This window comes from Podarcis tiliguerta, assembly GCF_965153285.1.
Source record: "Podarcis tiliguerta genome assembly, chromosome: 8".
NCBI lineage: Eukaryota > Metazoa > Chordata > Lepidosauria > Squamata > Lacertidae > Podarcis > Podarcis tiliguerta.
In genome coordinates, this window is record NC_139541.1 from 85,403,136 (window position 1) to 85,427,326 (window position 24,191).

General features: G+C 49.3%; 2 protein-coding genes across 3 annotated transcripts in view; both read right to left on the bottom strand.

Annotated features, from left to right (window-relative positions):
• LOC310684768 (transmembrane protein 229b-like) overlaps positions 1-19,963 on the bottom strand; it is a 29,743-nt gene extending 9,780 nt beyond the window's left edge. The window contains exon 1 of the mRNA XM_083456340.1: positions 19,489-19,963. The gene's annotated coding sequence lies outside the window, so the exon portion shown is untranslated. The remainder of the gene's footprint in view (positions 1-19,488) is intronic.
• Positions 292-22,568, bottom strand: LOC310684764 (transmembrane protein 229B-like). Of its 2 annotated transcripts, XM_083456334.1 has the most exons (4): positions 22,453-22,568; positions 4,643-4,783; positions 1,068-2,053; positions 292-913 (listed from the first exon to the last, which is right to left on the bottom strand). In XM_083456334.1, exon 3 carries the CDS (start codon positions 2,041-2,043, stop codon positions 1,549-1,551), a length of 495 nt encoding a protein of 164 aa, XP_083312460.1. In that variant the 5' UTR covers positions 2,044-2,053; positions 4,643-4,783; positions 22,453-22,568; the 3' UTR covers positions 292-913; positions 1,068-1,548. The 2 variants fall into 2 exon arrangements, with proteins under 2 accessions (XP_083312460.1, XP_083312461.1); XM_083456335.1 differs by lacking the exon at positions 4,643-4,783 and having other exon boundaries at positions 22,453-22,551.
• Positions 22,569-24,191: the final 1,623 nt, after the last annotated feature.

Below are 24,191 nucleotides of genomic sequence, written 5' to 3' on the forward strand. Positions count from 1 at the left end.
AGGGAGAGGAGCTGCTTCCTTTGAAACCCGGGAAATTTAAGGGACATCATCAATAAGGGACAGCAGCGGGAAAAGGCACTGGGATAAGGGACTTTCCCGCCAAATAAGGGACGGTTGACAGCTGTGTGCCGGTCAGAGGAGACAGTACTGAGGTACATGGACCAATGGACTGGTTTGCTCTAAGGTCGCTTCCTGTGTGTCTATTAAACCATCCCTCTATTCAGAATTTGGCATCTTCGTATATTTTTAGGGGGCGCTGCGACTGTTGAGCATGCAAGAACAGGACCCAGGTTCATTCCACAGCAGCATATTTAATAAATAAATAGAAATAAAAAGAAATCGCCAGGCAGGGCTGGAACCCTCTGAACCTCTGCAGATCCGATGCTGGCCAGTGTTGACAATATGAGCAAAACAGACTCAGCTCCCAGTCTTGCTATTCGCTGAGAGACTAGCTCATTGTACGAGGGGGTTGAAACGCTTGCAAGTCTATGATCCCAGGGGGACAGCTGTGGCTCAGTGGTTAGAGCATTTTCCTGGCCTGCGGAAGGTCCCGGGTTCGATCCTTCCGATCCCTCGAGACTCCTTTCCGCCACGGCTCCAGGATCGTGGTGTTCGCTGCCTTCTTCTCACAACAACCCTGTGAGGTAGGTGAAAGTGGGAGACCGTCACCAGAGTCCAGGGTCACCCAGTGGCTGGCGGGGGAGGATTCGAACCCATGGCTCAAACTCAAAGTCGGAAGAGTTCAGGCGCTCTTTCCCCCTCGCCTTGCAAGGAGGGAAAGAAAGGCTTGGGGTATATTGAAAAGAAGAAGAAAAAGCCTGCTGGATCTGGGCTGTTGTGTACTGAGTTGAATAGGATCCAAAATGCAGCAGTCTGATTGGTCCCAGAACAATAGGATTCAGAACGCAGCAGTCTGATTGGTCCTAGAACAATGGGATCCAGAATGCAGCGGTCTGATTGGTCCTAGAACAATAGGATCCAGAATGCAGCAGTCTGATTGGTCCTAGAACAATAGGATCCAGAATGCAGCAGTCTGATTGGTCCTAGAACAATAGGATCCAGAGCACAGCAGTCTGATTGGTCCGCAGGAGCCACCCAATCCAGCTTCGGGTGGAAGTGAATTCGCAACCTGATTGGCCTACAGGAGAATCCTGGAATTAGCCAGTCACGTGGGGCCCATTGTATAAATAATGTATATAAAGCAGACATTTTGGGGGAACTTCCAATCCTCCTCACCACTAGGAGCTGAATAGAGAGCACGAAATCCACACTCGACTCCGAGTATATTTCAGGGGCCCAGCCAGCCCAACACCCTGTGGCCAACCCACTGGAAACCCGGAAGTGGGACCTGAGTGCGAGAACAACTCTCCCCGCCTGTGGCTTCCAGCAACGGGCCTTCAGAAGCATCGCTTGACCGTGGAGGAAGAGTGTGGCCGTTGCGATAGCCGTCCCCTCCGCAGATTTGTCCAGAGGAAGAAAAGGATGGAGTCTGAGTGTCCGGGATCTTAAATCTCCCTGGTTTTCTGTCCGCCATGAGTTACCTCGAACTCAGTCGTCTTTCAGTTCAAACCTGGGGAAGGGACGCCCTTGGGTGCTACCGGCCGGATCCAGCCTGAGCCTCAGGGCGTTGCGGATGACGATTTTCTCCAGCAGGAGGGCGCCGACGAACCAGAAGAGGCAATACTCCAGGGTGACGAGGCCCATGAAGTTGTAGCGGTAGTGGCTGTAGTCCCAAGGGCAGGCGTTGAAGCATTGCAGCGCATAACCGGTGGAGAACTCCCAGAGGTAGATGCACAGGGTGTAGATGGCACAGCGGGTCACCAGGAAGCTGCGGCCCTTCAGCAGGACGTAGAGGCGCTCGAGGGCCAGGCCGCAGGTCCCGTAGATGAAGAGGGCCCACACGCTGGTCACCCCCTGGAACTTCCAGTCCCGCTCCACCACAAAGGACCAGCCGGCCGTGAACATCACTTCCGAGAAGTAGCCGTGGATGGCGTAGATGTACCAGCGCCAGAAGCAGCTCAGCGGCTCGCCGGGGCTCCCCATGGCTGGAGACCTGCGTGGGGCAGATGGGGGACAGGGGGCATTTGCGAATTATTTATTTATTTATTCATACCACGCCCACCTGGCTGGGTTTCCCCAGCGACTCTGGGCGGCTTCCAACAAAACACTAAAATACAATAACCTATTAAACAATCCAAGCTTCCCTAAACAGGGCTGCCTTCAGATGTCTTGAACAAGTCTGGTAGTTGTCTTTCTCTTTGACATCTGATGGGAGGGTGATCCACAGGGCGGGTGCCACCACCGAGAAGGCCCTCTGCCTGGTTCCCTGTAACTTGGCTTCTCGCAGGGAGGGAACCGCCAGAAGGCCCTCGGAGCTGGACCTCAGTGTCTGGGCAGAACGATGGGGGTGGAGACGTTCCTTCAGATATACTGGACTGAGGCCGTTTAGGGCTTTAAAGGTCAGCACCAACACTTTGAATTGTGCTCGGAAACGTCCTGGGAGCCAATGCAGGTCTTTCAGGACTGGTGTTATATGGTCGCTCCCAGTCACCAGTCTAGCTGCCGCATTCTGGATTAGTTGTAGTTCCCGGGTCACCTTCAAAGGTAGCCCCACATAGAGTGCATCACAGTAGTCCAAGCAGGAGATAACCAGAGCATGCAAGACTCTGGCAAGATAGTCTGTGGGCAGGGAGGGTCTCATCCTGCGTACCAGATGGAGCTGGTAAACAGCTGCCCTGGACACAGAATGGACCTGCACCTCAATGGACAGCCGTGAGTCCAAAATGACTCCCAGGCTGCGCACCTGGTCCTTCAGGGGCACAGTTGCCCCATTCAGGACCAGGGAGTCCTCCACACCCGCCCACCCCCTGTCCCCCAAAACAGTACTTCTGTCTTGTCAGGATTCAACCTTAATCTGTTAGCCGCCATCCATCCTCCAACCGCCTCCAGACACTCACCCAGGACCTTCTCTGCCTTCACTGGTTCTGATTTGAAAGAGAGGTAGAGCTGGGTATCATCCGCATATTGATGGACACCCAGCCCAAACCCCCTGATGATCTCTCCCAGCAGCTGCATGTAGATGTTGAAAAGCATGGGGGAGAGGACAGAACCCTGAGCGGCCCCACAGGTGAGAGCCCAGGGGTCTGAACACTCATCCCCCACCACCAATTTCTGAACACGGCCCAGGAGGAAGGAGCGGAACCACTGTATGACAGTGCCCCCAGCTCCCAGCCCCTCTAAATAATAATAATTTTATTATTTATACTCCGCCCACCTGGCTGGGTTTCCCCAGCCACTCTGGGATGCTTACAGCGCATTAAAAAATTGCAAAACATTAGGCATAAAAAAATTTCCCAATACATTCAAACTGAAATTCCCAGGTGTCGGAAAAGGTTGTTTATGTGTGCTGCTGCTGCGGCCCGTGTTTTGTTAGCCCAAAAAAGGGAGAATGAGCAACCAAAGAAGAATGGCAGCTTAAGATGACAGAATAGGCACAACTTGCAGACTTAACATATCGAATAAGAGAACAAGAAGAACGTACGTTTAGAGGAGATTGGAAAACAATTTACGGTATTGAATATATGGGAAATAATTGTGTACAGCGGAAAACGCCGGCAGCATTAAGATAAATTCAACAGTGTAAACAAGTTTTGATGGATACAGTAATGGAATACTGAATGGTGTAGTTTTTGTAAAATATGCAGGGATTTATGATATGTAAATAGTGATGTATGGAAGTGAGAGGAAGTGAGAGCTGGACCATAAAGAAGGCTGATCGCAGAAGAATGGATGCTTTTGAATTCTGGTGCTGGAGGAGACTCTTGAGAGTCCCACGGACTGCAAGAAGATCAAACCTCTCCATTCGGAAGGAAATCAGCCCTGAGTGCTCACTGGAAGGACAGATCCTGAAGCTGAGGCTCCAAGACTTTGGCCACCTCATGAGAAGAGAAGACTCCCTGGAAAAGACCCTGATGCTGGGAAAGATGGAGGGCGCAAGGAGAAGGAGACGACAGAGGACGAGATGGTGGGACAGTGTTCTTGAAGCTACCAGCATGAGTTTGACCAAACTGCGGGAGGCAGTGGAAGACAGGAGTGCCTGGCGTGCTCTGGTCCAGGGGGTCACGAAGAGGCGGACATGACTAAACGACTAAACAACAACAACATGATATGTAAAATGAACCATGGAAAGAGAAGAAGGGAAGTCATTGATATCTTAAGGATGTAAAAATGAGTACAGTGGGACCTTGGCTGTCAAACGTAATCCGTTCTGGGAATTCAAAAACCAAGGCACAGCTTCCGATTGGCTGCAAGAGCTGCCTGCACTCGATCGGAAGCCGCGTCGGACGTTCAGCTTCCAAAAAAACGTTCACAAACCAGAACACTCACTTCCGGGTTTGTGGCATTCGGGAACCAATTTGTTCAGAAGCCAATCCGTTCGACAACCAAGGTACCAATCCGTTCGACAACCAAGGTACAACCAACTGTACACAGTTCCATCCTTTTTTCAGATATTGTGATATATCGGTATATTGTGACGTTTAGATTGTGATCTGGTTGAAAACCAAGTATCTCCCAGCCCTAGTTAGAACCCTGTCCTTTTAGTCTCTCTCCCATCCAAACAGGAGCAAAAGGATGTCCTTACCACTGATTCGCTGCAGCAGATTTCTGCTTTGCTCAAGTAGATGGCCAGATGGAGGCAAACTCCCTGGACCTCTTCTCAGCTCTGGAAGAGTCAGTGTTGTCCAGTGGTTGGAGCAGGGTGGAATAAATCTTGTTTCTGGCTCTGGGGAGAGAGGAGTCTTTATTAGGCTGGTGTCGTGTGCCAGAGAACAAGTCCGACTCGCTGTTTTTCTGGTTGACTCACTTCCTCTTGCCAAAGCCCAATCAAGTCCTCTGATTCTACCTTCTCAGGCTGGCGTAATTAAAAGAATGACAGGAAGAGCCGTTGCCTTGCAGCCTTTTAATCACTGGACGAACCACCACCCCAATAAAGAAGAAATCCAGGTCAAAGGATGTGACTTCTTCTAAGCTAGGGATGCGTCAACCTTTTGAGCCCTGAAGGAGAGCGTTCCAGGCAGGGCAGAACAAAGGTTGGGACTCTGAGTTACGTCCTACAAGCTGCATTTCCGACACGCAAAAATCAGGTCCGTGGCTTCCAAACGCTTCCCCCTCCATAGACCACTTGCAAGCTCCCAAGGGTCTTGGCAGACCACTTAATCCTAGAACCATGGAACTGTAGAGTTAGAAGGGCTCCTGAGGGTCATCTAGACCAACCCGCTTCAATGCAGGAATCTCAACTGAAACATCCATGACAGATGGACACCCAACCTCTGCTTAAAAACCCCCAAGGAAGGAGAGCCCACTGCCTCCAGCCCCACGGTCAAACAGCCCTTCCCATCAGAAAGTCATTCCTGATGTTCAGCTGGAATCTCCTTTCTTCTAACTTGAAGCCACGGGTTCAAGTCCTACCCTCCAGAGCAGGAGCAAACCAGCTTGCTCCCTCTCCCATGCGGCAACCCCATCGCATATCAGAAGAAGACTCCTCATTCAGATATGAATCTCCTCCCGGTCTCCTCTTTTCCAGGCGAAACCTACCCAGCTCCTTCAACCGTTCCTCATCAGGCTTGATGATTTCACCACTGCCCGTCGCAGCCACCGCAAAGCGGGTTGGACTGGATGACCCTGGGAACCCCTTCCAGCTCTTGTGCTCGGATCCTGCTTGTGAGAACAGGATGCTGAACTAGAGGGGCCATGGGCCTGATCCAGCACCCTCTTCCCGTCTTATGAGAGGCCTTGGGGTCCACATTGGGCCAAGATCCGCCCCCTCTTCTCTCTCCTCCCTGGGTGCTCCCAACGTAGGTGTGAAGTCACACCTACCTGCCTTCTTCAATCGCAATTCACTGCCTGGCATTTTATTTCTGCTGTGTAGGTTTTTCCAGCAGCCGTTGAAGATTCCCTGGGGCTCCCAAGTTGGCACCTTGCTCTGCTTTTGGGTCTCTCCGATGCCAGGCTTGGTAAACAAACTGCAGCGTCTCTGCCAGCGGGGAAGATTTCCTAGAGAACATCTCATTCTCCCCTGCTAATTAGACTCTGCCGGGTCTCAGAGGATTATGATTTCAGCTCTTGGAGCCATGAAAGGTGGGGTCTCCAGTTCAAGGCGATGGTTTGCGAGCCATCTCAGCCGGAGAGATGAAATTCAGGGGGAAATAATTATACAGCGGCACCTTGGTTCTCAAATGCCTTGGTATTCGGACATTGCAAACCTGGAAGTACGTGTTCCATTTTGCAAACTTTTTTCGGAAGCCGAGCATGCTCTGTTTTGAGTGTTACGCTGAGGTCTGTCTGTTTTTGCTATTTATTTTGCATTTGTGTTTTTGCAGCTCTTTTTGTTTCGTTTTTGTGACTGTATGGAACTCAGTTCAGCTACTGATTGATTGATTGATTTTGTGACTGCAATACATTGTTTATTGCTTTCATTTCATGGATCGATGGTCTCGTTAGATAGCAAAATCTATGTTCAATTGCTCTTGAAGGGGTTGTTTTTAAAAGCCGGGAACGGATCGATCCGTTTTGCATTGCTTTCCATGGGAAAGCAGCGTGCCTCGGTTTTGGAACGCTTTGGTTTTGGAACAGACTTCCAGAACAGATTAAGTTTGAGAACCAAGGTACCACTGTATAGATATTGCAACACAGCACCCCAATCTCAGGGTAGCGAGAGATTCCATGGGTCCCCAAGCAGAAGGGAATTAAGGTGGCATATTTAAGGATATGTGGGACGCGGGTGGCGCTGTGGGTTAAAGCCTCAGTGCCTAGGACTTGCCGATTGAAAGGTCGGCGGTTCGAATCCCTGCAGCGGGGTGCGCTCCCGCTGTTCGGTCCCAGCGCCTGCCAACCTAGCAGTTCGAAAGCACCCCTGGGTGCAAGTAGATAAATAGGGACCGCTTACTAGCGGGAAGGTAAACGGCGTTTCCGTGTGCTGCGCTGTCTCGCCAGAGCAGCGATGTCACGCTGGCCACGTGACCCGGAAGTGTCTTCGGACAGCGCTGGCCCTTGGCCTCTTTAAGTGAGATGGGCGCACAACCCTAGAGTCTGTCAAGACTGGCCCGTACGGGCAGGGGTACCTTTACCTTTACCTTTATTTAAGGATATATGGCATGGAGTACCAAAATGGCTATGCCCTCACACCCCTCCAAGTGTCCCTATTTTTCAGGGACAGTCCCGGATTTAAAGAAGCCGTCCCGGTTTCTGATTTGATCCCGGAATGTCCCGCTTTTCCTTAGGACGTCCCTCGTTTCATCAGAGAAATGTTGGAGGGTATGTTCTCTACCTCCACAAAGTTGCTGTAAACCATGGGCTGATGCCAAAGTCTCTTCTGATGTTCTTATGTTAACTTGTGGAACTCCCTTCCACAGGAGGCTGAGATGGCTAGGTGGCTTTATGTTTTATGGTAAGTTTAATTGTGATTTTTTTAAAAAAAGAAATACCAATAAACTAAAATACTCAGCTCTACCTCTCTTTTAAATCAGAACCAGTGAAGGCGGTGAAGGTCCTGTGTGAGTGTCTGGAGGCGGCTGGAGGATGGATGGCGGCTAACAGATTGAGGTTGAATCCTGACAAGACAGAAGTACTGTTTCTGGGGGACAGGAGGCGGGCGGGTGTGGAGGATTCCCTGGTCCTGAATGGGGACCAGGTGCACAGCCCCTGAAGGACCATGTGCGCAGCCTGGGAGTCATTTTGGACTCACAGCTGTCCATGGAGGCGCAGGTCAAATCTGTGTCCAGGGCAGCTGTTTATCAGCTCCATCTGGTACGTAGGCTGAGACCCTATCTGCCCGCGGACTGTCTCGCCAGAGTGGTGCATGCTCTGGTTATCTCCCGCTTGGACTACTGCAATGCACTCTACGTGGGGCTACCTTTGAAGGTGACTCGGAAACTACAACTAATCCAGAATGCGGCAGCTAGACTGGTGACTGGGAGTGGCCGCCGAGACCATGTAACACTGGTCCTGAAAGACCTACATTGGCTCCCAGTACGTTTCCGAGCACAATTCAAAGTGTTGGTGCTGACCTTTAAAGCCCTAAACGGCCTCGGCCCAGTATACCTGAAGGAACGTCTCCACCCCCATCGTTCTGCCTAGACGTGGAGGTCCAGCTCCGAGGGCCTTCTGGCGGTTCCCTCACTGCGAGAGGCCAAGTTACAGGGAACCAGGCAGAGGGCCTTCTCAGTAGTGGCGCCCACCCTGTAGAACGCCCTTCCAGCAGATGTCAAAGCGATAAACAACTAACTGACATTCAGAAGACATCTTAAGGCAGCCCTGTTCAGGGAAGTTTTTAATGTGTGACATTTTACTGTATTTTTGGTTTCTATGGAAGCCGCCCAGAGTGGCTGGGGAGGCCCAGCCAGATGGGCGGGGTATAAATAATAAATTATTATTATTGTTATTATAAAACCATTCACGACAGCTCAGCTGGTGCAGCGTGAGACTCTTAATCACAAGGGCGTGGATTCGAGTCCTGTGTTGCGCAAACGTTTCTGCACTTCAGGGAGTTGGGCTGGATGAGTCTCCGGCTCCCTTCCAACTCTGCGATTCTACAACAAACTTCATGGATTTGGCTCAGGGGTCGGCAACGTGCAGCCCATGGGCTGGAAGTGACCCAGAGGCCATTTAACTGGCCCACAAGCCGCTCCAGAACCGAGCCGCCCGCTCGGCGAATCGTGCTGCGCTGCGCTAAACCGGTGCAGTGCGGCACAGGGACTCTCTTCCACAGCTCTGCAAATCGCTTCTGCGCATGCGCAGACGTCGGAAATCACGTCTGCGCTTGTCCGCGGTGTGGAAATCACTTCTGCGCGTGCCCAGACGCTGAAAATTGCTTCTGCACTGGCATGACACCTATGAGTGTCCATCAATTTCCATATAGCATATATTCAACAAAAAAAAGCAACAACAATTTGACAAAGGACAGCTGGACATATAAAGGGTCCCGTTACCTTTCAGTAGCTGAGGGCCTCATCAAACCTAAATCTGGCCCTGATCGCGCTTTAAATGTATGGTGTGAACCCACTATACAGAAGAGTGGAAGAAGTATATGAATTATTTGAAGAGCAACTGTAATCAACAAATTACGCTAGGAGGACTACAAGAAGTTTTGTAAGGAGAAATATACGAAGTGTTACAAAGTAGGAAAAGATAGAGGTATTGGTTATGAGTTTGAAATGTGATAGGGAAGATAAGAAATGCATACTAAGAGATTAGATTGGGAAATTTTCAGACTGGACTGATAGAAGTCAAAAAAACTGAATAAGATGTAAAAGTATGTTTCATTGCTGTTGAAAATGATATGTGAAAAAACTACGTAATAAAAATTTATATATATATAAAAAGAATTTAAGCCACTGGTCCAGGCACCTGTTCCTCATTCCACAGGTAGCATCCTAAGTCCTCTTTCGGCCCCCTTCCAAAAACCAGTAGGGGGGAACGAGAGGCAGGGGAGGGAGTGGGAATGGACACAGAGGTGGGAACTGCCATCAGGTGCAACCCAAATATTGTGTAACTCTTTACCCAAGATGCCAGTCATAGAATCATAGAATCATAGAGTTGGAAGAGACCACAAGGGCCATCGAGTCCAACCCCCTGCCAAGCAGGAAACACCATCAGAGCACTCCTGACATATGGTTGTCAAGCCTCTGCTTAAAGACCTCCAAAGAAGGAGACTCCACCACACTCCTTGGCAGCAAATTCCACTGTCGAACAGCTCTTACTGTCAGGAAGTTCTTCCTAATGTTGAGGTGGAATCTTCTTTCTTGTAGTTTGGATCCATTGCTCCGTGTCCGCTTCTCTGGAGCAGCAGAAAACAACCTTTCTCCCTCCTCTATATGTGACATCCTTTTATATATTTGAACATGGCTATCATATCACCCCTTAACCTCCTCTTCTCCAGGCTAAACATGCCCAGCTCCCTTAGCCGTTCCTCATAAGGCATCGTTTCCAGGCCTTTGACCATTTTGGTTGCCCTCCTCTGGACACGTTCCAGTTTGTCAGTGTCCTTCTTGAACTGTGGTGCCCAGAACTGGACACAGTCAAGGCTGCCTCGCACGGGCCGCCCAGCCCTCCCCCAGGAAATGTTGCCACCTGCAATTCAGTAGACAAAGCTCATTTTCCTTCCGCGTTTTGACGTAGCCATAGCGATGTGGCAATTCTCGTTGCGTTTGTGCAGGCCGCCCAAGATGCTGACTCATGGCATCCCAGGGTTGGGTGTGTGGGGTGTGACCAGGGTCGATCGACCCACCTTGCCATACTGGACTAGCCTACAGGGCTGTTGTACTGCGAGTGCGGCTTTCTCCCGATTGAAATGCAGTGTTTGAGGATCGGGACATTTGCAGGGAAACCAAAATGTTTGTTTACAAAGCTACTGTACTACCAATCTTACTGTATGCTTGTGAAATATGGACCACTTATAAACGCCATCTCCAACTCCTTGAAAGATTGCATCAATGGTGTCTCTGGAAAATTTTACACATCACTTGGGAAGACAGGCGAACTAATGCCAGTGTAGTGGAAGAAGCAAAGATCATCAGTGTTGGAGCAATGATTCTTCAACATCAACTTTGTTTCCCTGGTCATGTTTTGCGGATGCCTGATGATCGTCTTCCAAAGCAACTACTCTATTCCATACTTAAGAATAGAAAGCGTAATGCTGGTGGTCAACAAAAGAGGTTTAAAGACTCTCTCAAGGCAAATCTTTAAAAATGTAGTATAAACACCAACGATTGGGAAACACTGGCCTGTGAGCGCTCCAGTTGGAGAACAGCCTTGACCAAAGGTGTTGTGGGTTTTGAAGACACTCGAACTCAGGACGCAAGGGAGAAATGTGCTGCTGCTTCTTCTGCGATCCCTCGTAGCCGAGTAAGATTGTCTTCCATATACACGGTTTTAACAAGGAGTCCGTAAGTGACTGTGGAGGCCAATTCTGGATCCACACGTCCTTCCACAGTGGGGACATTGGTTTCCAGGCAGGAGTTGATCATGGTGTGGATTTGCCAAGCGTGCCTTCCTCTTAATAATAATAATAATAATAATTTATTATTTGTACCCCGCCCATCTGGCTGGGTTTCCCCAGCCAATCTGGGCGGCTTCCAACAAAGATTAAAAACACATTAAAGTGTCACACATTAAAAACTTCCCTGAACAGGGCTGCCTTCAGATGTCTTCTAAATGTCAGGTAGTTGTTTATTTCTTTGACATCTGATGGGAGGGCGTTCCACAGGGAGGGCGCCACTACCGTTTCTTCCTTGCGTCCTGAGTTCGAGTGTCTTCAAAGCCCAGGACACCTTTGGTCAAGGCTGTTCTCCAACTGGAGCACTCGCAGGCCAGTGTTTCCCAGTTGTCGGTGCTTTTACTACATTTTTTTTTTAGATTTGCCTTGAGACAATCTTTAAACCTCTTTTGTTGACCACCAGCATTACGCTTTCCATTTTTAAAGAAACGTGCTAAGAGGAAGGCACGCTTGGCAAATCCACACCTGCCTAGAAACCAATGTCCCCACTGTGGAAGGACGTGTGGATCCAGAATTGGCCTCCACAGTCACTTACGGACTCGCTGCTAAAACCGTGTTTATGGAAGACAATCTTACTCAACTATGAGGGATTGCCAAAGAAAAGAAAACGAAGACGAAGATGAAGACGAAGACGAAGACGAAGACGAAGAAGAAGAAGAAGAAGAAGAAGAAGAAGAAGACGAAGAAGAAGAAGAAGAAGAAGAAGAAGAAGAAGAGGAGGAGGAGGAGGAGGAAGAGGAAGAGGAAGAAGAAGAAAGCTTAGTGAATATCTCTTTCTCAAGGATGCATGTATACCTTCAGGGCTGGCTTCACCTGACCTAGCAGCTGCCCTTAGGAGTAGGAACTCAGAATCCCAGAACTGGAAGGGACCCCAAGGTCATCTATCCCAACCCCCTTTTGCCCAACCTGGGGCTCAAACCCACAGCCCTGATTTTAAGAGTCTCTGCTGACTGAGCTATCCCTGTTTTAGTGGGGGCTGTTGTGCCATCATGAGGGTTTAGGTCAGATTCAGCTGCCCATCTGATCATCCGGGATAAAGGTAAAGGTAAAGGGACCCCTGACCATTAGGTCCAGTCGTGGCCGACTCTGGGGTTGCGGCGCTCATCTCACCTTATTGGCCCAGGGAGCCGGCGTACAGCTTCCAGATCATGTGGCCAGCAGGACTAAGCCGCTTCTGTCGAACCAGAGCAGCACACGGAAACGCCGTTTACCTTCCTGCCGGAGTGGTACCTATTTATCTACTTGCACTTTGACGTGCTTTCGAACTGCTAGGTTGGCAGGAGCAGGGACTGAGCAACGGGAGCTCACCCCATTGCAGGGATTCGAATCGCCGACCTTCTGATCAGCAAGCCCTAGGCTCTGTGGTTTAACCCACAGCGCCTCCCGCGTCCCTGATCATCCGGGATAGGGATGGGCAAATCACTTTGGGGGTATTGTTCTTAATTATAATTATAATTAATAATAATATATTTATCAGTTGCTTTATTCATGAAAATAACTGGGGGGAGTGGGGTAAAAGGAACGCAGCCTGTTTTCTCCTTCGTTTTCTCCCTGGCAAGCAGGCAGGTGGTAGCGAATGATAAGGAACTGAAGTGGCAGAAGCCACTGGCGATAAGGGCAGGTTCAGCGACCTTGCGAAGCCCACAGTGGATTCTGTAACAGGCAGCCCACGTGATCAATATACAAACCAACAACTGTCTGACTTTTGGAAGACATCTGAAGGCAGCCCTGTTTAGGGAAGTTTTTAATGTTTGGTGTTTTCTTGTGTTTCTTCTGTTGGGAGCCGCCCAGAGTGGCTGGGGAAACCTAGCCAGATGGGCAGGGTAGAAAGAATAAAATTGTCATTGTCATTGTTATTCTTAGGATGGAGTGACTCCCTTATGAGGAAGTACAGTCATACCTCACATTACGTCCGCTTCATGTTATGTTCTTTCAGGTTACGTCCCGCGGCGACCCGGAAGTACCGGAATGGGTTACTTCCGGGTTTTGCCGCTCGCACATGCGCAGAAGCGCAAAACGATGTCACGCGCATGCGCGCAAGCGGCGAATCACAATCCGTGTGTGCGCAGACGCGCCGCTGCGGGTTGCATTCTTTTCATGTTGCGAACGGGCCTCCAGAACGGATCCAGAGGTACCACTGTAGTTTGCAGAGTTTGGGACTTTATAAATTCATAGTGAGAAAGCGGTGGGCATTCAACGACGCTGAGTGTTTCATAGACTTTGTAGAGTCGGAAAGGGACCCCTGGGCATCATCTAGTCCAACCCCGCTGCGATTCAGGAATACGCAGCTGTCCCACACGGGGATCAAACCTGCAACCTTGGCGTTCTCAGCACCGTGCTCTAACCAACAGGACTACCCACTGCCCTATCAGGACACAGAAAAGGAAGCCTTTTTTCACGCAGCACAGGGTTAGACTATGGAACTCCCTCCCACAAGAGACATGGATGGCCGCCAACTCGGACGGTTTTAAAACAGGATTGGAGAAATTTGTGGAGGAGGAGAGGGCTGTCGGTGGCTACCGGCCAGGATTTATCTGTTCTGCCTCCGCAGTCGGAGGCAGCAGTGCTTCTGGATCCCAGCTGCTGGAAAACACGGGAGGGGAGAGTTGGTCTTGTGTTCGAATCCTGCCACTGTGGCCACTGTGAGAACAGGAGGCTGGACTAGATGGGCCCCCTCTGGCCTGATCTTTACCTTCTCAAGGAAACAGTGTGGTGCAGTAGTTGGAGTGCTGGATTAGGACCTCGGAGACCAGGGTTCAAATAATAATAATATAATAATAAATTTTATTTATACCCCGCCCTCCCCAGCCAAGACCGGACTCAGGGCAGCTAACACCAGATATAAAAACAAATGATTAAAATACAACTTAAAAACAAGATTAAAATACAACATTAAAACACAGCCTCATTTCAGTAGAAACTCCAATCAAAAACTTTTTGGGGGATGAAAACGTCAAATCTTCACCAAGGCCAACTATCCAGACTGGTTGTACGTGGGCCAGAAAAAAGCCTGGGAAGTCCCCAAATAGGAGTTCCATCACCGAAGGAGAAAGGGAAAAGGAAAGAGGGGAAGGGGATCAAGTTGATTCCAAACCAAAAGCCAGGCAGAACAACTCTATCTTACAAGCCCTGCGGAAAGAAATCAGATCTCGCAGGGCCCTGGTCTCATGAGACAGAGTTTTCCACCAGGCCGGAGCCATCACTGAGAAGGCCCTGCCTCTGGTTGAGGCTAATCTGACTTCCTTAGGGCCCGGGACCTCTAGGGTGTTGCTAAATGACCACAAAACTCCTGGGGATGAGCTTGAGGGCCAAAAGCCACTGCCTCTCAGCCCAACCTACCTCGCAGGACTGTTGTAGGGATTAAATAAGGAGCGGAAGAAGAACCATTTACGCCAGCTGGAGCTCCTTGGAGAGACAGGAGGGATAGAAATTCAGCGAGTCGGTCAAGGTGTCTTACCCGCAGGCTCATCAAAACCTGGAGCCAGCACCATAAAAATGTGTGTGTCAGGGCGGTGGGAGAAATAAAGTGTGTATGTTATTTTTAGGGGGGGGGGGGGAACCAGTTCGGAAAGATCTTAAGCGCCTCCTCCGCACCTCTGGATTCTCTGCCTAAGGCCGCTTTACATTTTTCTTTTAAAAAGAAAACAAAGTAAATTTGTCATGTGCTTTTGTGCAAAGTTTAGTTTGACTGCTCTCTAACTTTGCAAGGAGATTGCTTCACCCCTTGGGCCCTGGCTCAGTGCTGCAAACCGGCTGGGTCTGTTCCAACAGGTAGGAGGAAAACTATTTAGTTATGTGGTTGCTATCCTTTCCTTGAACCCTTTTGCGCAGGGGAGAGTGAAGCCTTTGGAAACGGAATCTGGAAATATTCAAATATCCGCTCAGTGCTTTTGAAGCATTCCTCTTGTTTAAAAATCATTGTGGGTTTGGGGAGGGCCAGGCTGGATGATTCCCAGAGCACCATCAAATCTTGGGTTCCTGTACCCTGGGAAGGGCTTGAGACTAGCAGACGGAGTTGTCTAACTGGCCAGACAAGTTTCTTTGCAAGACACTGACCTACGTTGGCCACTTCAATGTCTTCATCAGCATCCCGTTCTTGCAAAAGCTGCAAGAATGATGCGTGGGCCTTCTTTCCACCCCCTCACCTATCTGCTAGGCAGGAGAACAACAGCCAGAGTGTTGTCTGTGTGCTGAGCTGGCTGGAAGCTGGGGACACCGAGACCTGCTTGCTCTGTGCTGGATCTGAATGGAGAAGCAAGTTCTTCTGGGATCCGGCACCGTGAGCCCCTCCATACTATGTGCAGGTTATATATATACAGTGGATGCTCAGGTTGCGAAGCTGATCTGCATGGGAATCAAGTTCGCAACCCGCAGCGGCGCATCTGCGCACACACGGGTTGCAATTCGGTGCTTCTGCGCATGTGCAAAGCACGATTTAGCACTTCTGTGCATGCGCAACCACAAAAACCCAGAAGTAACTCATTCCGGTACTTCCGGGTTTCGGTGGGTCCATAACCCCAAAAAAACGCAACCTGAAGCATCTGTAACCCGAGGTATGACTGTACAGTGGTTCCTTGGTTCTCAAAAGCCTTGGGACTCAAACAACTTGGAACCCAAACACTGCAAACCCGGAAGTAAGTGTTCCGGTTTGCAAACTTTTTTTGGAAGCTGAACATGCTCCGTTTTGAGTGTTACGCTTCTGATTTGAGTGTCTGTATGTTTTTGCTACTTATTTTGCGTTCTTGTTTTTGCGACTGTGTGGAACCCGGTTCAGCTACCGATTGATTGTGTGACCACAGTACATTGTTTATTGCTTTCACTTTATGGTTCAATGGTCTCGTTAGATAGCAAATTCATGTTTAATTGCTGCTTTAGTTTAATTGCTGTTTTTAAAAGTCTGGAATGGATTGATCTGTTTTGCATTGCTTTCTATGGGAAAGCGCGCCTCGGTTTTGGAACAGACTTCCAGAATGGATTAAGTTTGAGAACCAAGGTACCACTGTAGAGTGGATGCTCGGGTTGAGAACATGATCCATGCACGAAGCACGTTCACAACCCGCAGAGGCGCATCTGCGCATGCGTGAGTTGCGATTCAGTGCTTCTGCGCATGCGCAAAGCGCTATTTAGTGCTTCTGCATACGCACAACCCCTGAAGCCCAGAAGTAACCCGTTCCAGTACTTCCGGGTTTCAGCGGGTGTGTAACCCCAAAAAACACAACCTGAAGCGTCTGTAACCCGAGGTATGACTGTATGTGCAAATGAAATCATACATCCCAAAGAGAACACAGTCTCCGTTGACCTTCATTCCATGGATAAATGCCTGGAACCCGTGGAGTTAGAAAAGTGATGATATAATTGCTGAGAAAAGTGCAGGGCAACAGTCATTTCTGTGTGTGAATACACAGCCCACCTGAAACCTGCCTTAGAAGCAAGGGAGAGGGGGACTGGTAGGATGAAAGGAAGGGAGGCCAACAGTAGATGGCGCTAGACGCAATGACAATAATAGACACTCTGCTACTGGTTGTAAGTAAGCAGGTGGAGACTGGCGGAGGGCTGCAGCTGCCAATCCGTCCTCACAGTTACGACTACACTGCTTAGAAGTCAGGCAGCTGAGCGGATTGACTGCCTCTGTCTCTGCCCCCCCCCCCAAAAAAAATACCCCACTCCTCAGGCCAAATCCTAGATAGGCCCTCTCACAATGGGAGGCCAGATGATTGGAGGAAGCACTCTGCCCATGGGTGACTCCCAGGCACTGAGATTCAGAGGCACATTCACACAAGCATCAGCACCCTCCTTCTAGACCAGCGCCGGATTTATGTATAAGCTAAACAAGCTATAGCTTAGGACCCCACTCTCTTGGGGGAAAAACAATCGGGTGTACATTTCCAAAATATAAGATAAAAAACAAAACAAAACAAAACCTACCTACAGCAACCGTGTTTGGTGTTGTGTAGGCTCCTGTGATGTAAATAATGGGCCCCGCCTGCTAGCCTGCTCCCTAAAATATCACGGGTTTGCTCCTTTCTATATATAGGGTGCCCACATTCTGCATGGACGGGTTGCACGGCAAATGGTTTTAGATACCTATTAAGGTAAAGGGACCCCTGACCATTAGGTCCAGTCGTGGCCGACTCTGGGGTTGCGGTGCTCACCTCGCTTTATTGGCCGCGGGAACCAGCGTACAGCTTCCGGGTCCTGTAGCCAGCATGACTAAACCGCTTCTGGTGAACCAGAGCCGCACACAGAAACGCCGTTTACCTTCCCGCCGGAGCGGTACCTATTTATCTACTTGCACTTTGACGTGCTTTCGAGCTGCTAGGTGGGCAGGAGCTGGGACTGAACAATGGGAACCACTGACCTTCTGATCCCCAAGCCGTAGGCTCTGTGGTTTAACCCACAGCGCCACCTGCGTCAGATACCTATTAGGTCCATCAATTACCATATAGCATCTATTCAACACAAAAAAACAGCGACAATTTGTTGTTGACGAAGGACAGCTGGACATATAAAGGGCCCCATTGCCTTCAGGAGCTTAAACCTAAATCCAGCCCTGTTCCAGACCAGCAAGAGGCATTATTAGAGGTCAGGGATGCCCTGTCCAGCCAGGCAAAATTCCAGGGGTTGCCTTGAAGAGCGTTTTTGGGCGCTGATCGAGTGGCCATAGATCCACATGGGTAATTGATCGGCAGAGGCTTATCTCTGACAGTGAATCATAGAATCGCAGAATTCTAGAGTGGGAAGGGACCCTGAGGGTCATCTAGTCCAACCCCCTGAAATGTGAGGATCTCAACTAAAGCATCCATGACAGATGGACATTCAGCCTCTGCTCAAAACCCCCCAAATAAGGAGACTCCACCATCTCCTGAGGGAGACTCTGTCAAACAGCTCTTGCTGCCCGAAAGTTCTTCCTGATGTTGAGTCGGAATCTCCTTCCTTGTAACTTGAAACCACGGGTTCGAGTCCTACCCTCCGGAGCAGGAGAAAACAAGCTTTGCTCCATCTTCCGTGTGACAGCCCTTAAAGTATTTGAAGATGGCTATCATCTTCCCTCTCCGATTCTCCAGGATAAACATACCCAGCTCCCTCAACTGTTCCTTATAAGGCTTGGTTTCCAGACCCATGATCAGGATGCGGCCCAATCACCTTCTCAATCCGGCCCGTAGATTCTACTCATTTACATGAGTAGAATGTGTCCTTTTATTTAAAATGCATCTCTGGGTTATTTGTGGGGCACAGGAATTTGTTCATTTTTTTCTTCAAAATATAGTCCGGCCCCCCACAAGGTCTGAGGGACGGTGGACCGGCCCACGGCTGGAAAAGGTTGCTGACCCCTGTCCTTGATCATCTTGGTTGCCTTCCTCAGCACACGTTCCAATTTGTCAATTTCCTTTTTAAACCGGGTGCCCAGAACTGGACACAGGACTCCCAAGTGTGGGAGAGTAGGACTATGACTTCCTTCTACTTCTTATCCTGTGAACCACCCTGACACATCGGGGTATAGGGTGGTACCTCAGGTTACATATGCTTCGGGTTACAGACTCCGCTAACCCAGAAATAGTACCCTGGGTTAGCAACTTTGCTTCAGGATGAGAACAGAAATCGTGTGGCAGCGGGAGGCCCCATTAGCTAAAGTGGTGGTTCAGGTTAAGAACAGTTTCAGGCTAAGAACGGACCTCCAGAACAAATTAAGTTCTTAACCCGAGGTAGCATTGTATATAAATTCAATTAATAATAATAATACTTCTGATGCAGCCTAGAATAAAAAGGTAAAGGTAAAGGGACCCCTGACCATTAGGTCCAGTCGTGACCAACTCTGGAGTTGCGGCACTCATCTTGCTTTATTGGCCAAGACAGCCGGCATCCAGCTTCCGGGTCATGTGGCCAGCAGGACTAAGCCGCTTCTGGCGAACCAGAGCAGCGCACGGAAATGCCGTTTACCTTCCCGCCGGAGTGGTACCTATTTATCTACTTGCACTTGACATGCTTTCAAACTGCTAGGTTGGCAGGAGCAGGGACCGAACAACGGGAGCTCACCCCGTCGCGGGGATTCAAACCGCCGACCTTCTGATCGGCAAGTCCGAGGCTCTGTGGTTTAATCCACAGCGCCATCCGTGTCCCCCCAGCCTAGAATAGCATTGGCCTTTCTTGCTGCTGCATCACACTGTTGACTCCTGTTCAACTTGTGGTCCACCAACACCCACCAGATCCTTTCCGCATGTGCTACTGCCAAGCCAGATATTCTCCCATCTCATATTTGCGCACCTGGTTCTTCCTGCCTGAGTGCAGAAACCTGAAATTCAAGGCGCTTCTCAAATCGACCTACAGCTGGCATTCCAGCTGTTTCCACTCACCTGTCCCTCAGAATGGTAGTCCTACCTGAAAACACAGGCAGCTTCCCAGCTCCCCCAAGCAAAGCTGTGCTTGATACAACTTACCTGGTGTCCCAAATGGGTCTTGGCATTCACTGTGGGGTTGTGGTGGGTGTGTATATGCGCAGGAACTCTGCCAGGAAGTGTCTGGCCCAGGAGACACAATGACGGAGCCGGGAGGCTTGCCTGTGAGTAGTGCTCCTTTTTCCTGCTTGGACGCAAGACTTGATTGTCAAGTGTGTGGGCTGATCCACCGTCCCGGAAAAAGGAGATGTTTGTCAACTTTGTTCAGGTGAACAGAGAGCAGTTTTGGGCTTGCAACAGAGGAGGAGCCTGCAAGGAGGCGTCACAGCCCCTTGCTCAACAGGACCACAGGGTGGCCGGGGACATCTGCCAAGGAGGGTGGAGCAGCGACTGACAAGGCCCAAGGACAGCACAGGTCTTGGATCTGCACCTTTCAACCTGGGATTCCCCAGTGGGAAAGGCTAGCTTAACTTTCTCGCTTTGACCTAGCCACAGTGATCCATGCGATGGTCACCTCCAGACTCACTCTACGTGGGGTAAGCCGCTCTGGTGGGAATGTAAACGGTGTTTCCGTGCGCTGCTCTGGTTTTGCCAGAAGCGGCTTCGTCATGCTGGCCACATGACCTGGAAAAACTGTCTGCGGACAAACGCCGGCTCCCTCGGCCAGTAAAGTGAGATGAGTGTTGCAACCCCAGAGTCATTCATTAGGTCCAAATGGTCAGGGACCCCTTTAAAGTAAATGGTAAAGGGACCCCTGACCGTTAGGTCCAGTCGTGGCCGACTCTGGGGTTGCGGTGCTCATCTCGCTTTATTGGCCGAGGGAGCTGGCGTACAGCTTCTGGGTCATGTGGCCAGCAGGACTAAGCCACTTCTGGTGAACCATAGCAGCACATGGAAACACCATTTACCTTCCCGCTGGAGTGGTACCTATTTATCTACTTGCACTTTGACGTGCTTTTGAACTGCTAGGTTGGCAGGAGCAGGGACCGAGCAACGGGAGCTCACCCCATGGTGGGGATTCTAACCGCCGACCTTCTGATCCGCAAGTCCCAGGCTCTGTGGTTTAACCCACAGCGGCACCCGCGTCCCACGACCCGGAAGCCATCTGCGGACAAATGCCAGCTCCCTCGGCCAATAAAGCAAGATGAGCGCCGCAACCCCAGAGTCGGCCACGACTGGACCTAATGGTCAGGGGTCCCTTTACCTTTACCTTTAATGAAAGAAGGCAAGCAGGGCACTTCAGTGTCTCAGTGCTTGAGAGACCAGCTCCATTCAAAGCATCCTCTCTCTGAACTGTTTCCATTCCCGCTGGTTGTTACTTTGTAAGTTTGCAAATTGATGCCCAGGTTTCCCAATTTTCCTCTTCCCTCCCCATCCCAGTTTCCTTTCAGACTGCAGCTTTCAGAATGTGAGCCTGTATTCTTTTGCTTGCCCGCAGGAAAGTCACGTTGCGAACCTTTTTGGCTGAAGAGCACGGAAGAAACGCCTTGAATCAGTCTTCGTCAAACTGTTGCCCTCCAGATGTTCTGCGCTGGGCTGATGGGAGTCTTAATCGAAAACATCTGGAGAGCACCAGGTTAGCAAAGCTGCCTTAACTAGACAAATAAGGTAATAACCAAATAATAAATGGAAATAAATTATTGGGAGACGGGTTATTGGTTCGTTTTGCCTTTTGCATTTTGTGTTTCCATTTTGTATTTTTACGCCGTGAACTGTCCTGTGATCCTCGGATGAAGGGCGGAATAAAAATTTAATAAATCAATCAATAATAATCCTTTCTCATTCAGAAATGTGCTTTGCTCTTTCTCTCCTGCTCCCAATAAAGTTTTTGGGTCAAGGCTCCAGTTCAATTAAATGAACACGCAATATGTTATTTAAGCATCAAAGCCAGAAGAGCAGCCTGTCCTGGCATTTATCCACCCACACAGATCAGAACTTTAGCCCCCATTTTACAGAGGAGGAAAACCGAGGCAGGCAGCAACTAATCAGTTTGCTCCAGCTGCAGCCCAAAATATCTGGAGGGCAGAAGATTAGCAAAGAAGGCGGATTCGCATTAAATTTGTTCGCATAAAACATGCAAGATGCTGCTTCGACCGACTGGGACCACAGAGATCTTATGTTGATGAATTGTTTGTGAACGTGCGAGTGCACACACGAAATTCACCTCAAAAAGGAGATTGCAGAGTTGGAAAGGGGTCAGAAAAGGGCGACTAAAATGATCGAGGGGTGGAGCAAATCGCTTATGAAGAAAGAGCAAAGCGTTTGGGACTTAAGACAAGCAAGAGGCGACAGGTTAGGAATTTTAAAAATTATGCACGGCGTTGAGAAAGCAGGTAGGGAAAAGTTCTTCTCCCTCTCTCAAAGAATGAGTGAATTGCAAGGTGAGAAGGGGTTGCAAGGGTCATCTAGCCCAACCCCGGGTTGAGAGGAGCTTCCCGGTGGGATTTGAACCCTGCTGTCTCCCAGGTCTAACAGTCTAATAGCTACACCACACAGTCTCCATTGATTCCTATGGGTCTACTCAGAGTAAGATGAGCTCGGCCGCCCCCGCGTTAAGCTTCCCAGGTCTTACGCCAGCTCTCTAACCGCTACACCACACTGCCTTCCCTTTGCGCGCTCAAGAGCTGCCTTTTTGCTCCTTGCTTCCTACAGAAAACACACCCTTGCCCCTCGCTTTCGGAGGGAGCCGCTGCTGCCGTCTGTGCCCGGCGTGCAAAGAGGGCGGATTTGCATTAAAAAAAATTTTCTTCTTCTTTGCACGCTCGCTCTGTTATCCTATCCTGTTATCCTATCCTGCTTCCCTGCCTTGCACGCTTCCCGTGAGAAAAAACCACACACACCTTCCTTCCTGCGGGAAATACCCTGTCTCCCCGGCTGCAGGTCTCATCTCTTGCCCGCGACACGCAACTTCGCATTCACACGAGCGCAGGCGTACACGTGTCTGCCGCCCATTTGCCCCTCCCCCCCGCGCGCACACGTCCCACAGATGCTGCTGCTGCTGCTCACCTGAGCCCAGGTGTGTCAGGCTGCGCTCAGGGGATCTCGCTCCGCAACCCCTCCGTCTCCCAGCTGTTCGCGAAGCTCAGTTCACCTGCCGCGCTGCGGGCCCTTTAAGGGGCGGTCCGCCCCCTCTCGTGACGTCATGGCGCGCCCGCGTCGCCGTACCTGGCCCGGCGCCACCTTTGGAGTGGCAGGTGAGGGGGCTGGAGAGTGTGGCGGCTCCGCGCCAGTGGGGAGCTTTCGCCCAAAGGGACCCTTAAAGGTCATCCAGCCTGACCCCATGCAATGCAGGCATCTCCTTTATTATTATAAACTTTATTTAGAATTCAATAATAACAAAGGGAAAAAAACCACAGTAATTGCTACATCAGTTCATTCCAATTAACCAATTTTAACAATATATAATGATGTATGGTGTGAGAGCTGGACCATAAAGAAGGCTGATCGCCGAAGAATTGACGCTTTTGAATTATGGTGCTGGAGGAGACTCTTGAGAGTCCCATGGACTGCAAGAAGATCAAACCTCTCCATCCTTAAGGAAATCAGCCCTGAGTGCTCACTGGAAGGACAGATCCTGAAGCTGAGGCTCCAATATTTTGGCCATCTCATGAGAAGAGAAGACTCCCTGGAAAAGACCCTGATGCTGGGAAAGATGGAGGGCACAACGAGAAGGGGACGACAGAGGACGAGATGGTGGGACAGTGTTCTTGAAGCTACAAACATGAACCTGACCAAACTGCGGGTGGCAGTGGAAGACAGGAGGGCCTGGCGTGCTCTGGTCCAGGGGGTCACGAAGCGTCGGGCACGACTGAACGACTAAACAACAACAAACAATATATAAATAGTAATAGAAAAATTACACAGCATCACTTTTAAGTTACTGAAGTTTTCATATTACACTTTTATCTCTTTCTCAAAGAGAGGAAGACCATGAAAGGAGACACAGAAAAGAAAAAAGAAGAGGAACAATAAGAGAGAAAGAAAAAAGAGGAAAAGGAAAAGAAAAAAGAAAAGAAAACAAAAAAAACCCCACATTTGACTTCCGATTAGACTCATTGTGTTATTATTTCTACTATTTTTTCACACACAGTTCCAAATTATTGTATTGCTTTCTTTGTTTTCGTCAGATATCAAAATACATTATATTTGTTGTTTTACAAGGATCATTCTATTACTGCCAGGAGATATTTGTTATTGTAATGTTTTCCCAGATACTCTTTAAAGATTTTCCATTCTTTCTGTACTTTCTGTTTTGGGTAACCTCTAATTCTCCCTGTCATCATGGCCACCTGTAAATATTCTATCATTTGAACCTGCCACTCATTTATCGTAGGTGTTTTGTGGCTTTTCCAGGTTCTTGCAGTTAAGATCCTGGCTGCTACTGCTGTGTACATAAAAAGTGGTCTCATTTCTTTTTTTCCTGGTGACATTATTCCCAGCAGGAAGGTTTCAGGTTTTTTCTTAAATGAAAACTGAAATATTTTTAAAAATTCATTATAGATGTTATTCCAAAATTCTTTAATGGCTGTGCATTATCAAAACAAATCAAAACCGTGAAAAATAAAGATTTAAAAAGACCCCCCCAAAAAGACAAAACAGAAAACTGAAAAAGAAAAAACACAAAAACACACATTTTTCCAATACACAGAATCATTTCAGGAGTACAAAGCATATTTTAAATGATCTGTACGCAAAATTCCTAGAAAGAATTGAGCTCCGTCTTTAAACTTTTCTACTTTCCCCAT